The sequence below is a fragment of the Aquila chrysaetos genome, chromosome 12, assembly GCF_900496995.4.
Source record: "Aquila chrysaetos chrysaetos chromosome 12, bAquChr1.4, whole genome shotgun sequence".
Classification (NCBI taxonomy): Eukaryota; Metazoa; Chordata; class Aves; order Accipitriformes; family Accipitridae; genus Aquila; species Aquila chrysaetos.
The window spans coordinates 37,110,282-37,126,670 of NC_044015.1; the positions used below are offsets into that span (position 1 = coordinate 37,110,282).

General features: G+C 51.3%; 1 protein-coding gene across 4 annotated transcripts; it reads left to right on the plus strand.

The window, feature by feature from the left end:
* Window positions 1-57: 57 nt before the first annotated feature.
* On the plus strand, window positions 58-15,414 carry TCEANC2 (transcription elongation factor A N-terminal and central domain containing 2). Of its 4 annotated transcripts, none has more exons than XM_041127835.1 (4): window positions 58-170; window positions 1,523-1,664; window positions 3,011-3,204; window positions 14,191-15,404. In XM_041127835.1, the coding sequence occupies exons 1-4, from the start codon at window positions 69-71 to the stop codon at window positions 14,464-14,466; spliced, it is 714 nt and encodes a 237-aa protein (XP_040983769.1). In that variant the 5' UTR covers window positions 58-68; the 3' UTR covers window positions 14,467-15,404. The 4 variants fall into 4 exon arrangements, with proteins under 4 accessions (XP_040983769.1, XP_029889789.1, XP_040983771.1 ...); XM_030033929.1 differs by lacking the exon at window positions 14,191-15,404 and adding an exon at window positions 5,039-6,282; XM_041127837.1 differs by lacking the exon at window positions 58-170 and adding an exon at window positions 283-1,012 and having other exon boundaries at window positions 14,191-15,407.
* Window positions 15,415-16,389: the final 975 nt, after the last annotated feature.

A 16,389-nucleotide genomic window follows, 5' to 3' on the forward strand; every position in this document is an offset into this window, starting at 1 on the left:
CGGGAAGGGCGGGGCAGCGGCTTCCGGGAGGGAGGGCGGCCGGGCGAGCGAGCGAGCGGGGCGGGAGGATGGACCGGTTCGTGGTGCGCAGGGCCCGCTGCCCGGAGAGCCCCCGCCGGGCCGGGCCGGCCCCCCGCGCCTACCGGCAGGCCACCCTCGAGTCCCTCAAGGCAGGTCACCGGCACTGGCGGGGGCGGTGGTGGTGGTGGTGGTGGTGGGGAGGGTAGCACAGCACAGCTCGCCCCGGTCTCCCGGGCCTGAGGGGAGGTCTTCACCCCTTCGAGGTGAGGTGAGGTGAGGTGAGGTGGGGGCCTTCGAGGTGAGGCCTGGCGCTGGGGCAGGACCACGCCGCTCCCCAGAGGCTGCGTGCAGGGGTGGCGGGAGCACCCCAGGAGGGGCCGGGCTGGCCCTGAGGCACCTCGGAGGGAAGAAGGGGTGTCAGGCCTTCGCCAGGCTGCCAGCCTGCCTCTGCACGGAGCTGAGGATGGGGTGAGAGCGGGAGGAACGTTTTGTAAACCACCGGTGGTTCCAGCTCTTCACCGAAATCTTTGCAGTGTCGAGGTGGCATCCTCACGGAGGACAGGGAAGCAAAGTTAGAAAGGTGCAGAGGGCTCTGCTGCGTTGAAAGGGGTTTCCTAAGCTAGATGCTCCTTCCTGCATGTTTGGTGTGGCATAGGGTCAGGCTGGGCGCACAACTCGAGTACAGCCAGGTGACACCGCCAGCTTCAGTACTGCCAGCTGGCTCACTTCTCTCCCCAGCAAGGAGAGCCCTTCACTTGGTTGCATGATGGTCCTGCGCAAGACATGCGTAAGAGCTGAGCACCTCTTTGCCACCTGTTTGTAGAAGCACAACAGGAAAACGTTTGCTGCACCAGAGACCTTATTAACGTAAGGCAGAAAGCAAAAGAATGGTGCGTAAAGCACCCCAGCTGTCTGACCACTGCTGAATCTTTGTAAGATGCCTCGCACCCAAAATATGAGACTCGCACTGTTTACAGTCTGTTCTGTCAAGGTCTGTGGCAAAAACAGGGTGAGAAACCCTGCAAATGTCCAGTGTACTTGGGTTTATGTTCATGTTCTCTAATGCTTTGTTTCTCTCCCTGCTGGCATTATTTTAAATTTAAAGCAAATCTGAGCAGGATTCAGATTCTGCCAGGCTGCTAAAGATAATTAGCTGCCTCCCTCTTAATCCCTTTTTCTATTAAGACACATTTATACAACGGACTCCTGAAATTCAAAACACTTCTATTCTAGCAGACAGTTGCTGTTACGTGCCCTAGAGTTTGGCAGACCAAGGTGAAGCATCTCGCCTTGCTTTCTATTTACTTCAGTCTTGATTTGCAGTAGGCTGCCAATCTCAAGCAAGTACCCATCATTCCAGGCCATCATGTATTCTGTGCTCTGGTTCATACTATAATCAATAATTCATGTGTTGATAACAGCCCCATTAGCTGAGATGAAGCCAGTGTCCTTACTTATAATAAGAATATTCCACTTCCCTAATGGCTTTTCTCTTTTCCAGAGAGTTGTGGTTGTGGAAGACATAAAACGATGGAAGTCTATGCTTGAGCTTCCTGGGCAACCAAAAGAGAATCTGATCGAAGCTTTGGAGGAGCTGAAGAAGAAAATACCTTCCAAGGAAGTGTTACTTTCAACAAAAATAGGTACATCTTGTCTGATCTACACTGTGGATATTGGGTTGTCTTGTGTCTGCTTGGCTTGTCAGTACAAAAGAGACTAGCTTGCAAGCTTTTTAAGAAATGAGTGTAGCTGCCAATAAGAAATTGTTGATATCCAGCCTGCGGTTTTCAGGGCTTGTACTGAAAAAGTCAGCTGTCCTCTAATTCCTCCCAGGTTGCCTGCTTATTACCAAATACTCTATCACCACTTCTGTGGTCAAATTTTTGAAGAACTCTTCTTGGGCACCTCTGTGTCTTATTCCTTCTCCTGCTCTCTGTCAGGGGCACAGCAGAGCGCTGTCTTGCCATCCGAGATGCGGCTCATCTATTTGACCTGGCTGAATCCTCTGAACATGCAAGAAATTCTCCTCAGATTGGCCCAGAACTGCTTACTGCATCCTCACACTGAGAAACCCCCAGCAGATGGGCAGCTCCATGCAAATGACACAGCCCGATGCCTGGCTCTTTTCCATAGGACTTGGGGGAGGGATAATGTGAGACCACATGGTTGCTCCCTGCCTTTCCTGCCTATGGAGAGCATCCTGGCCTTTGTTTGCCATTAGAGCAGCTGGATCTCTGTTCGGAGAGCCCCCCTTGCCTTAGAAAAGGAGATGCGATCAGCCCCTTTCCCCATACTTCTGAACTGTCATTTTATTTGCCGTGTTCAGCTTATTCAGGCTTTTCCCAAGATTTTTCCCACTGCCTGCCTGAACGCGGCTGGGCTGGAAGAGGCACGGAAGCCTAACAGTGACATCTCCTGGCCAACAGCGCTACTGGTCAGAGAGAAATACGCTGCTGGAAGAAGGTCCCTTTTGTCTCCTTTTAGAGGAAAGCCTCTTTTGCACTGGCAGGCCCTGTCGATTGGAAAGATTCTGCCAGGGGTCACCGTGATGTTTGTGTGTTAAAATGCTATAGCCATCACCAGCAACAACTGTTTCCTTAAAGGGGTTTTCAGTTTAAAAACAGCATTCTTTGTAGGCAAGTCTTACAAGCTTTCACCAGATCTAATATCTGTGTAGAAAATGGACGTAGCCCTATATTACGTAAGTGTTGCTCCACACCTCGGTGACTTGGAAAGGTAATTTTCACATGTATAGGTCAATTCCTTGCTAATTGCTTGGGCAACAGTTGCTGCAGAAGTCAAGGAGTGAGAATTTCAGTCTTAATTCCTAATAATTTTATATTTGTCTTTGTGTCAATGCTCTGGTTGTTTTGCTGACACTGCCTGAATTAAAAAGGTGCGTGGCTGCTTTAGCACCGATATGATTTGACTGGTGTCCATTATATTTTGTCCACCTACCAAACGTGAAGGAGCTGTTATTGTTTTCCAGGTCACACAGTGAATAAGATGCGCAAACATTCAGATCACGATGTGGCCAGCCTCGCCAAAGATATTTACACGGAGTGGCGAACTTTCATCAAAGACCATTCAAACAAGCCCTCAATAGAGGTCAGAAGCGATCCCAAGACCGAGGCTTTCAGAAAGAATGCACGGAAGCTGCTTTGTGAAGCCCTGGATCTAGAGGTAACGTTCAGATCCGTTTGTCTTTGGCTCAAAGAGTTATTCCTTGCAGGAACAAATTAAACAAGCCTTTTTCAGCCATAGCTACTGTAAAGCTGGTCCTGCCTGCAGAGTGGGGACAAGACCAGCTGATCTGTTCCTATTTTCAGCTATTTGCTGCATTTCCCTATTTATAAGTAACTTTGTTTTCAAGGAAGGTAATTTTGTTGTTGTTAACCAAGTAAACATGCTAATTGTGAGGTGTATTTTCTCTCATTTACATAACCAGTCAACAGAATAGTTGTGTAGCTACTGCAGTTGGGCTGAGAAAGAGGAAGTTAATAGAACATAGTTTTTCCTACTACTTAACAGCTGTGAAAGCAACACTGGGACCTTTTGGGTGTTTCATATTTAAGTAATTAAACATTTGTAAATTTAAATCTATTGCAAAAACAGACAGGCAAGGTTGACAGTATATAAAGTGGTGATAAATACCAGATCCCTCAGGTATCTTTAACTAAATGAACGGGGCTTTGCTGTAAGGCTTAATGACTAGTTTGCTTGGTCTATGAAATGCCATAATAATTATCCTTTTTAATTTATTCATTAATTATCCTTTAAATGGCAAGTCAAGTGATAAGCACTCAAGAGTTTCAAAGCTACGTGTTTGCTAGCTATGAGAACAACCTCTCCAACTTACTGAGGCAGCACAAAAGGATGGTTTGCTGTGGGAATGCCTCAGAAAGGCGGGAGCTCACCTTTGTCAGGCTGCTGGGTCAAGCTTAGTTCTTGGAAGGCACATCTATGCATGGTGAGAAGACTGGTAGTAAAGTCTGAACCTGTGGGACATAAAGGCTATGGTACCACCCTAAAATGAGTGGTATTGGGTAAAGCAGAATTGCCTGTGAACAGGACTCGCCTGAAAGCACAGCAAGGAAAAATACCCTGCTAGCTTGCTGCTACCACCAGATGTGCAAGTGGAGCTTACAGCAGCAGATGAACACCGTACGTAGCCAGGGGAGCCACAGAGGTCCAGCAAATGGGGAGCAGGGACACCCGAGAGGCTGACAAAAAGGAGAAGGGAAGGTGGGGCTGAATGGATCCGAGGGGCTTCTAGTGCTGCCCAGCAGAGGGGCAATTTAGTGATGGGTAGCAAAAATAGAGTGGGCAAAGGACTTGGAGGAATACCACTTGGCATGCTGGAATCTCCTGTATTCAAAGCGTGGGAGATTCCCCATTACAAAAGGCAGAAGTGAAATTAAAACCATTTCATGATGGGTGGGGGATTTTTTTCTAAGCTGTGCTAAATTACAGGTTTTGGCACATGTTGAAGCAATAACTACATAATTAACATTTAGCAAATCCCTTTCTGCATTCTTAATTACACCTCCTTCTACACACAGAGAGCCCACATTTCCCTTTATAGCACCAGGCAGAGTTGCCAAGTGTTTGGCATGTCTTAGAGTTGCTGTTGGAATCAAGTTTAAAATAGTATCCAAGGTACCTTCTATCAGCAAGATCAAAAGTGAGCTTTATGGAGACAGTACAGTGTAGCTTATAATTGCAGTTGAGCTTGATACCCAAAGCTAGTTGCAGATTAGTTTCCTGTTGTGATGGCAAAGTACTGCCACCCAGCTGGAGATGTGGATATGTTCCCTGCTACTGACCATGTTGCCTTGTTCCTTAATTGCTAGGGTGGAATTAAATTGCTCTTCCTGTTACACTTGTGATGGGAAGTAGATTTCCTTGAATCTAAACTGATTAATGAAGAAACACTGAAAAGCACCAAACTCCAATTTCAATCAGTTGGTCTCCTTATTAAATGTAAAGATCTAATTTTATACTTTGCTGTTTTCAGATTGATCACCCACTGGCTGAAAATATTGAGCGAGAAGCTTTTCATCTCTCTTCCCGTCTCATTAGCGCACCATATCGCAGAACGGTGCGAGCTCTTGTCTTCTCATTAAAGCACAAACCTGAAATCCAAGCAGAAGTCAAGACTGGCATACTCACTGTCCCTGCGTTTGTACAGAGCCATAAAAAGTAAGGTGTCGTTCTTGATCCTGGGTGAGAACTTCATGTGCCTACATCTCTGTGGAACTGGGAGCCCTTTCTGTCGTGAGGGGAGTGCAGAAGTGCTGACAGTGTGACTCACTTGGCACCGTTCTGTGAACAGGGCTGCTGAAGACAAGAACTACTAATGATGAAAGTGGTGCTGTAAATCTGACTTGGTAGAAATCCGTGTGGGCTTGTTGCAAGAAAAGTTTCTTCTGCTCTGCTGTATATTTTCCTGCTACAAAACCATCCTTGCTGACTCACCTGTTTCTCACTTCGGCCCATTTGTCATACCTCAGTTTAGTTCCATCCCTGATGTGGATCTTCAGGTGTAATCAGCTGGATAACATAAAGGAGCAGCTCTGTGCTGTGCTGGTGGGGAATACTGGGAATTCAGGGTAATTGGTCCATGGGAGGAGATTCCTAGTGGATAACTGCAAACTCTAGTTAACCCTAAATCAGCTACATCTGCTGTAGCTAGGCCCCGCCTGTGGCAAGAGCTAGCTGGTTTGCCAAGCCAGGTGATGTCCCGTTGCTGCATTCCAGAGTTGGATGCAAACTGGGTTTCAGGAACTTGCTATCCATTATTCCATAGGGTCAGTCATCCTGCGATTGTGGGCATTTTCTAAAGCCCTGGGGTGAAAATCAAAATGCCCTGGAGTATAGGTGCTATCTAAGGCCTCTGCTGTTTAATGAGCAGCTCGCTCAGACTTCTATACCTCACTCATGATTTAAATCTGGTGCTAGTTCTTACTGTAACATGAAAAAAAAACTTGAAATGGATTTTCAAAATAAAATTAGGTTATAAGGAAAACATTCCTTTTAAAGGCTTTTTTCCTCCAAAAGGAACATGGTTCAGAATGATTGCCTAAACAAATTTAAGCAACAAACTATTGTTTTAATTCCTTCTAGTTATTAAAAACTGGAAATCTTGCCGCTCATATTTCCTCTGATTTCTTTAGTGCCACAAGTCATCCTGTTCTCCATAAGCTGTGACAGGCACAGTGTTTCTCTACTGATAGGTAATAAAGTGCTCTCTTCTCTGTGTGTCTGTGTGTTTGTACGTACACAAGGGACTGGTCACAAACCTTTTTTTTTCTGAGTTATCAGGGTAGACAGAACCAAGTGAGTGAAACCTGCTTATTCACAGTCATGGGAATTGAAGTCTTAATACACCATAAGGAAGTGTCTTTTGACCAGTTGTGGTCAGCACTCTTATTTCAGAAGAGTCACTTAAGGGCAAATAATGCAGTGGGAAAACTATGAATTAGTCTTTATTCAGATCTTCATCCTAAAACATGACTGACTGTAATTATATGGACCTGCTAAATACTTTTTTCTTCTGTGGACACTAGAAGCTAAAGAAACACCCGAAATTTACCTGAGGTGTTGAACTCCATAAATTTAAATAGCTAATTGCAGCTTCTCTTAAAAACATCTAAACCATGTCTTGTTTGCTTGGGCCAGTGCGAGACTGGTTTTTCTCCCGTACGCATTGTGAAGGTATCTTCAAACAGCTGACTTTTCTGAAAACAAATGCTTTGGCATACAGACATTTCATTTGCAGAAAGTTAAGGTTAGGTGCGTCGAAGACAGGATGAGACAGAAACTGGCAGATAGATGGGTGGTGACTATCTGGATAATATGTCAATGAAGACTTAACACTCGTTGACCAAGCTGTAGCAAGAGATGTGAAAACCACCTATTTATTTCTTACAAGTCATCAGCTCCATTTCCCACTTAAATAACTTCAAACTGCACAGCTGTTAATTGAATCCATGTATCTTGGACTGTCATGGAAAGGGCTGAGGATGAAAGAACAACCTAGCTTTTGTTTCCAGAATTCCAACGCCGAGACCAGCAGTATTTCTTTTCAGCTTTCTGCTGCTGGGCTGTGTTTTCTCTATTTAGGTAATGTGTGAGAAGCAAAAATCCTGAAAATGAGGAACTTACTTTGTTCTAATGAAAGCCAAGCCAGACAAGTTTTCTACACAGGTCAGATACAGAGAACTTTGGCTTACCTGAACGCACAGCCAGTTTACACCATGCTGTGCATTGGTTTGCAAGACAGGTCTAGGAGTCACCAAAATTGTTTGTGATGCACAGTGCGGCTAACGACTGAGGACAACTGCTGTCTGAAAGTGAACCGCTCTGTAGCGATGGCTGGTCTACTCTCAAAACAGCAACTTGGCGAGATCCACTTTTGTTTTTACAGTTTAGCCCTGGGAACCAACTGAGAGAAGGGAAAGTGATGTGGATGATTCTTTCCTCTCTTATTAGTAAACAGTCCTGTGGAAGGGATGCCATTCATGACACAGCACTGTAAAATTTAAAAGCAACACCAACATAGATATAAACAAGGACCTGCCATGGTCCAGAGTACCCCTGTGTTCTTTGTAATGTGCGGAGGAAAGGGAAGATGGTGGGGAATGCCAGCCTTGTCCTCAAGGTATATTTAGAAAAAAAAGCAAAACTACAACCTGACCGCATCTCTTCCTTTGTGCATCCCTTTTGAAGTGGTGCAAGCCAAAAGAGATACCAGCCGCTGTCAGCAGGCCTGTCCGAGGTCTGTTTGCTGTAACCTTACAGGCTGTCCAAACATCACCTGCGGTTAGCGTGGGACAGCCAGCGCCTCCCCAAGTCCGCAGGTAGCGTGGAACAACTTAGAGATGGATGTGAGCTCTTCTGCTCCACACAAACTACAAGCTCAGTCTGTCCTACACCGTCAGACTGTTTCAGGGTTTAAGCAAAGCTCTGCCAGGCCCATCTCTTCCAGGTGACTTTTTTCCATGCCTTCTCCTGGTCCCTGACACCTTCCTTTTCTGAGGAGCCTTCAGGGAAGAGAGATTTTTTTTTTTTTTTTTTTTTTTTTTTAAATCTATTTTGGATACTTTCAGCTCTTTAGGGCATGCATTGCAGAGATTTTTCTTACTTCATTCTCAATACATGCCAAGTATTTTTCATCTGGAAATTAACTTCAGGGATGCAGAGTTACTGCGTATGAGGAGAAACCTCTCCTTTAAATTTCCTCATATGTTTTTGCCCCACTTGTTTTTGAAGGGACCTAAGCGTATAGCTCTGGGTCCAGCTCCTGCAACTTGATGTTAAAGCCATTCACAGACTCAGCTTTGCATAAAACTGACTGTCTGGAGGAACTGGAAAAGATTCCCGAGGGTTGGACTCAAGACCCACAGGATGGGAGGAATGCAGAGAACAAGGAAATGCTTTAAGGAAAAAAACAGAAAAGAAGGTGGGGAAGGAAGACAAAAACAGAGATGAAAAAGCAATAGGCCAAAAAGTGCTTCATTTTTCCCAAAGGGTTATGCTGAATGTGACAACAGGATACTTAATACCTGACAGTAATCAAGTTTTTACTCTATAAAGATTCCCCCCCTGCCTTTGAGCAATATCTCACCTGCACAACTGCAGTTATTTATGATTTAGGTTACCTACTGAACCAGTTTGCTGCTCCTCAGTTCTTCCTTCCCTCCCCTGGGCGATGCAGCCGGTGGGGAGACTGGAGCCGTGCGGCTCGTGGATAAATCAGGAGGCCAGGGATGGCCGGTTCCCAGCGCTGGGAGCCGTTCTGCACCAGCTGTAGCTCGTGTGACCTCTGGAAATCCCTTGAAACAGAAGGTCTGGAAGGGCACAGGCACCTGAACCCAAGGCTGGCCTGGCTCTGAAACATCTGATCTGCTATAGTTTGCTTGCGGCAAACCCACTCACAGGGGGTCCTGCAGGACCCTCACCGGCTTGGGTTCCCCTGCCACATGGGCTACTCGTTGGGCTGGGGGAAGAAGGGCTCCCTAACACATCCTAAAGTTTGGCCTCACTGGCCCAGGCATACATTTCTCCTAAATTCTGCTCTTTCTCCTCCGATTTTCCTTGGTAGCCGCAGCGCGGTGCAGACCAGCCACAGGGTACCGGTAAGACACGTTATGAAGGCAGGGACTCTCCACAAGCTCCTGTCTTCACCGTGGGGAAACCCTTTTAGATTAAAATGGAGGATGAAAGGGCTGAGCGGTGGCTCCCTTGTGCGAGGTTTCTCTGGCATGGTGCCTTTGAAATAGCTGGTTCCCTTTTTACAGGGGAAACATTAAATGAAGGAGGCACCCAATCTGGAGAAAAGGTTCTTCTTTTTTCCCTTTTCTTACCAGATTAAGCCCAGCCCACAGATTTCTTTCAGCAAAAGAGTAGATAAAGCCAACAGACCTATAGCGACCTGCTGCAGCCAGCAAAGAGAGGAGGGAAGCGCTTTCTGGAGGTGAGTGACGTCTGCTCTTCTCCCCTGCCCGTGCTGCTGGTGCTTAGGGAATACGGGGTGGGCTCGGGGCAGCACCAGGATGGATGAATGGAAGCAGAATTCACCCCTGCCAGAGCTGGCTTCTGAAGAGCAAGTTTGGGAAGGCACCAGGCGACAGCTTGCCCCATTCCCCGTCAGCAGGCAGAGCTCAGGAGAGCTTTGCCCTGCTGCAAATTACTTGGGCGAAAGAAGACGGGAGTAGACAAGACCCTCCCCGTCCTTCAAAAAAGAGAGTGCGCAGCAGCTCACCATTTTTCATCTTTTAAGAGGCTCTTCAAAGGTTTCTCCACAAAGAACCCAAACTTTTAGATCTCATTTGCTTCCCTGGCATCACTGTAATGTGAAGGGTTTGCTAGGCTGGCCCTGGATTAAGAGACATTAAGGCAAGGAGCAGCCACAGATGTCTTTTGGAGCTCTGATCATTTGAAGGAGACTCCAGGAACTTTCCTCCTTTCCTCCCAGGGTATGTTAGCACACCACGGGGCAGGAGCATAACACAGAGCAGAAATTGGGGGCTGGAGCAGAAGAAGGATGGAAGAAAGCAGAAAAGAAGAGGTAGAGGGAGGGAAACGTTGGGGAGTTCCCCAGCATGTCTGGCTGCAGGCGACAAACCCTTGCTCCTCCATGCAGCGCACAGCACCAGGAGCACTGAATCTCCCTTGCTGCTTTAAATGGCTGTGGCACATTTTAAGTGTTTTGAATGCTAAGGAGTGAGGCCTCCCATAGCAGAGATCGTGTTGTGGAGGATACCACAAGGGCTGGAGAGCCCTCCTACATTTGTTTAAATACCCCTCTGCACAAGTGCTGATATTGCAGGATAAATCCCTCCGTTCAGGTGGATGAACTGGCATCACACAGGAGGGGAAACTGAGGCACGAAGGGACTCTGACGTGCCACAGGATGCAAAAAAAGGGAAGTCAGTGCCAGGGTTACACTGCAATTAATGATGCTCCAATTCTTCTGCTGGCAGTCCACTGAACAGCGTTCACAGTCTCTGTCAATTAGACTAGATTATGGGATAATCCTTGCTAATTATATATTATTACATAGCAAGCAGTTATCTCCCTATAAAGGGTGCTCCTATAACGGACAAACGCTGTTCCTCTAGCACAGCTAGCCCCAATGGCAAAAAAAGCCCAGAAGCCAAAACCATTTCTGCTGTGGCCAATATTTTGCCTAAGCTGAAATTTTCACATTGCAAACACCCCACTCCTGTCCTGGATGGATGGAGGAGGAGGAGGAGGGCTGCAACGGGCAGAGCCAGCCGGAGAGGGGAGGCAGGGTCAAATCCACACCCCGTGAATCTGCTGCAGAGGCATGGTCGTAAGCTCAAAATCCAGCTGTAAATTCTCCCGTCCATCACGGAGCAAGTTCCCCGTTCAGCCTCCGCACGCCAAAACCCCCACGAGCGGGGAGGAGGACCTCGCTGTCCCTGGGGCCACGATGGCCGGGAAATGGAAGCGATCGCTGTTCAAAATAAGCTGGGAAAATAACTCCCGGTAAATGCCGTCATTGCATTTTTAATCGTCCATATGCTTGATCCATTATGTTTTCCCAGATGGCAGGGTTGCTTGACTACTGCCTCCTCATCTGTGCCGCCACGGCTGGGGTCTCCAGCGGGTACCCGGATCCCCAAGGTAGAGATGTCCCCGCGGCAGGCTGGCATTGCCCACCCGAAGAGGCAGGGTTAGCCGCTTCCCTGCGGAGCGGGGCTTTGGTTTGCCGGGGAGGGGGTCTTTGCTTGCGGCCGAGGCCAAAGGGGTTGGAGGGTCCTGTTTCCCTTATCGCTGGTCTGCATCACGGCACTTCAGTCCATGCAGGGATCCTGTAGGAGACTGGATGGTCAAAGGCTGAGTGCGAGTCACTGATGGGGAAGGAAAGAATCCCAGGAGCAAGGTCTGAAAGCCACATGGCTTAAGAAAATAACTTCAGGGCTTTCCACTGCTCCCCTGTCCCAGCTCTCCAAAGCTACTTTACCATTTTACATACTCGGACGCAAGCAAAAGCGACCTGCCCAAACCGTGGGCTCAGCCAGAGCAGAAAAGTACTTGGAATCCTACTTGTGCTTTGGCTTTTATATGCTCCGGTGTAGGAACACATTGATGCTTCCTCCAGACCTAGAAACAAATAAGCCCCTTTCAGGAGCCAAAACAAGTCCCAGTTCTGCAGCCCAGAGGCTTTTGCACCCCCGCGGCAGGTTTCACGGAGACAGCTGACGCGGTTTCTGTCCCCATCTGCCCCTTTTGCAGATGTTATGGTCCTCATCACAGGGACAGGGGAAAGAGAGAGACCATTTCCCAGGCTGCTGGTGGCCAACCCTGCTGCTCACACCAATATGCCAACCAGCTCCAAACCAGTTATGCCTGCCTTCTCCCACTGGGTGCAGAGGATGACCAGGTAGCCTGGGCAACTGGGACCAATAAGCACCTTGCTGCATCCCAGTCTGGCGGGGCTCCTTGCCCTGACCGGCGCAGGACGGCGAAAGACGCGGGGAGACGAGGGAACGTGCTCCATCGCAGACCCATCTCCATTTAGGCAGACACCCGCCTTGTCTCCAGGGTGCGGGACTGGGACCCGGCAAGGGCTGTCACCCACCCCGCGCTCAGGCACCATAACGCGGTGCTATGGAGGGGGCGGATGGTTCCCCCTTCCCTGTCCCCTCTGTCCCCGCAGGGCTGCCCGGCTACCCGGCTGTGAGCTGCATCCTGCTCTACCCCAAGCATATGTGGTGCCGCTGGCTCCTGCGGGACGGAGCCCCGGCCAACACATCCCTCCGCCTCTGGTACAGGATGAGGTAAGTCCTGGAAACCTTATCCTGACCGTGAAACACCGGCCGCTGTGAGCGGGAGCAGCCGAGGGGAGGGACGGCGTGGCTCAACCCACGGCGCGGGGCGTTTTCCCTTCTCACCCGCGCGTCAGGGGGTACCGAAATGCCATGGCTCACCCCCTCCCTGTAACAGGGCTCGGGGAGGCATTTGCCGAGTTCTTTTTTCCACCCACAAATAGAAGGAGAGGCTGCGGGGGTGGCTTCGTGCTGGGGAGCAGAGCGGCACCACCTCCATGGGGCCGCCCGCCTTGTACCCGCTGTGGTTTTGGGAGGTCGGGGGCACCAACCGGCCCCAGGGCATGCTGAGGGAGGGGGCTGCCGGCATCCTCACCGCCTCCTTGGGGCGCAGGGGAGCCCCAGAAGTGGAAGAGTGCAAAGACTACGTCACCGCCGGCCCCAACTCCTGCTACTTCAGCCGGGAAAACTTCTGCCTCTACCTGACGTACGAGATCTGGGTGGAGGCGGAGGGCTGGGTGTCCGAGAGGCTGGTGGTGAACACGGGGGACATCGGTGAGTCCCTCACTGTGCTGGGAGGGAAGAGGGGGAACAGGCGTGTGAAACCGGTGGCACCTAACGGCGTGGGCTGGGTGGGGGGGGGTCTCCCTCCCCGACACAAACCCCTGTCCTCCATCCATCACCGGCGGCTTGGGGGAAGCTGCCGAGCAGCTCCTTGCTGCCCGCACCTGATGCCGACCCTGGGGTTTTGTTCTCCCAAACGGAGCAGCCAAGACGGACCCCCCCCGGAGCGTGACGGCCAGCGGCGGGGGCACCTACCTGTCGGTGGACTGGCAGTACCCGCCGGGCATCGCTCCCTCCTACTTCCCACTGCTGTTCCAGCTGCGGTACCGGGAGGTGGGCAGCAGCGTGTGGGTGGTGAGTCCTCTGTCCTTCCCTGCGCGTAACCCCTCTCGGTGCAACATCCACCGACCCATCCGTGCCAAGGTCCTGGGGAGCTGCGACCGGCTCGGTGGCAAAAGTGGCCGGCGGTCTTCTGGCCTTAAACATCAAACCCCTGAGAAAACTACTCTGAGGAGCAGCAAAGCTGCGCCTGGTGCAAGCCCACAAACTGCCCTTGCCATCGCTCCGGGGCCAGTCGGTATTAAATTAACCATAAAGGCCCATTTGAGGAGAAGATGCAGGTTTGAGCCAGGAGAATGGATTAGGGGAGCCCAGCCTGCCTCATTCCCGGGGAAAGGGAAAAATAAGGCAAAGAGCCAAAGCAGGATGGGAGCGGGACTTCCCGGCTAGGTGGTCCCCAGCCGCGCTCCGGCACGGGATTCGGGCTGGCTGGGAAACACTGCCGAGGGGCACGCTCACGCCGGGGCTGCCGGTGGTACTAACCTCGGTGTCCGGAGCCGCCTCGCACGTGTCCTGCACGGGGAGCAAGGAACTTGCAAGTAGTTCTCCGCTGGCAGGTACCACGATCAGCCGCTTCCCAGGTCTTCACACCACTGCTTTTGGAGCTGGGGGATTTCGGGGAGGATGGAGGACACAGGGCATGCTCCCAGCCACGGGGTACGTGTAGGAAGGAGGAAAAGACCCCCAAACTATTCACCGAAGCGGCAGGTTTTGTGCCCATGGAGGGGGTGCAATGCTGCACACCGCCAGCGCTGCTCAGAGACATGGGGTTCAGCTCCAGCACTGGCTCCCTGGGCGTCACAAGCGTGCCAGTTCTCTGCATCCTGGTCCTAGACCATGGGACTCGAGTATAAAACCTGAAAATACACAAATAACCCTCTGAGCAGAGGAATAGGGGGAGAGGGAAGAAACCACCAGAGGAGAGCTGTGGGAGTCGTTTAAATACATTTCCCCTGCTCTTTCTCAGCACGAGCCTGACGTGGGGGAGCAGACCAGCTACCACATCTACGACGTGAGGCCGGACACTGCCTACGTCCTGATGGTTCGTTGCAAGAGCGCAGAGGGGAACGGCTTCTGGAGCGAGTGGAGTGCCCCAGCCAGCGTGAGCTCGGGGACCGCCGGCACCCACAGCGAGAGCACGCACCCCACGGCAGCGGGGCCGACCCCGGTCCCGGCTCCCCTTCCCACCCCGGGCACCACCGGTGTCACCGCAGAAAGCTTTACCGAGTATTACATAGAATAAACCACCAAAGGGTAGTTGCCTGGTACAGGGTGAGCACCCGGCTGGTGCTCAGGAAGCTTTTGTCTTTCTTTCTGCAGCCACCAAAGTAACACACTGGCTGTTTTATTTTCATTTTCAGAGAAATACATGAGTCAGCAGAACCTCACTGCGCCCCTCAGGCCACATAAATCTCAAGCGAGCAGAGCATGCGACGCTTCTGCTTAAGAAAGCATCCGGACATCTTTTGTTTTTTTCCAAGCATGGAAACCTGGGGTTTATAAAGCATTCCTGGAAGGAGAGGGAGCCGAGCTACCTGTCACAGCCAAAGCGTTGCTTTGGAAAGGAGAAGCCCCTCAAACGGCCAGCTCCTGCACCGTGACCCCCAGGGCTGGGTTTGCAGCCCCTGACCGGTGGCAGCCATCTGCCTGCAGGAGCAGGGCCAGACCTGGTGTGCTGAGCTCGTGTGACCAGCCAAGCACCCGCTTCTTAATTACAGCGCCGCAGCCAGAGGGGTCCTGTCCCTCTCCCCACGCCAGCAGCCCGACGGTGTGTGCAGCCAGGCAGCCGTGCACGAGCAACCCGGAGAGCCCCCGAGCTCTACCCTGCGCTGCAGGGACAGACCAGCGTCCCTGGAGGGCTCCAGCACGGCCACCGAGGGGTCACCCAGCACGGCCACCGAGGGGTCACCCAGCCCCGATCGATCCCCGGAGCTCACCCAGCTGCGACGCTGCTTGACCTCTTGCCTCCCTCGCACCAGGTAGCTCCAGAGGACTGGAGACCAGCGATGCCAGTACAGGCAAACTGGCACCCTGCCTGCGCCACGCTTCTTCCCAGCCCCACGGTGCCCTGCCTGCCTGCCCGTGGCTTTGGGGGCATCAGAGACACTTTGAGCAAGACGGGGTTCAGCTGCAGGGCTGGGTTCAGCTGTGTTGAGTTTCCATCCTCAGCAGAGCTCTCCTGCCCTCAGGCTCCTCGCTGCACCTGAATGGGGTCGCCTCGGGTGCAGTGGGATTTTCCGAGGCTACCAGAGCCTCCTGTTGTGGATCATGACACCATGTGCCTGCTGGAAGCATCAGTGGGATGCCCAGTCCTGCCCAGCACCCCAGGGCTGGCCCTGTGCCTCTGGGCAGGGGGAGCAGGGTCCCGTGCCAGCAGCAGTGCCCATTTTGGGGCACTTCCACCATCGTTGCACTTGTCCAATGCAGCAGCACAAAAGCACAGCGCCCATCAGCGCATCCCCCATCAGCACATCCCACCAGGGTGACACATTAGGAAAACCTTCCCGGTAAATAGAGAAAACACGGAGAGCATGGCTGAGATTTTTAGGATATTTTAGCCCAGCTTCTCTCTGGTCAGAGCGATTCCCCAAGGGAGGGAGATGAATAAACCAACCGATCTCCTGGGGGCTCTTCCTGTCCTGTTTTCTATGATCTACGATTTTCACCAACCAGATTCGCATGCAGACTTTCTGCAGAGAGATAACGGAGGCTCTCCCTCCCGCACAACAACAAAGCCTTTGTCTGCTCCGGAGAGACGCCGCTCCACGTCCATAAGCAAAGCCAGGAAATGGGGTGGCTGCATTCAGCCCGGCGCAATCGAATCATCAGGCTCTAAATAAATAATCGGATGAGTAACGGGAGCGCTGCCTACGTCCACTGCTCTCCCCGCCTGCTCGGGAAGCACCGGGAAAATGCTAAGGAGGGAAACTGAGCCCCAATGCGTGAGGACTATGGGCATGGTGGAGGGAAGGAGCGCTGGTGATGGATTCCTGTTATCCTGTTATTTGCAACTCATCTGAGCGGCTTTTACATGAGAAAAAGGGTTTATTTCACAAAATGACCCAGGCAGTCCCTCTCTCCAGGCTGTGGGCTTGCACCGTCCCCCTGCCCTGCTGGGCTCCATCCCCAGGCAGGGCAGCGCCCAGCCAGGGGACTTTGCACCCGC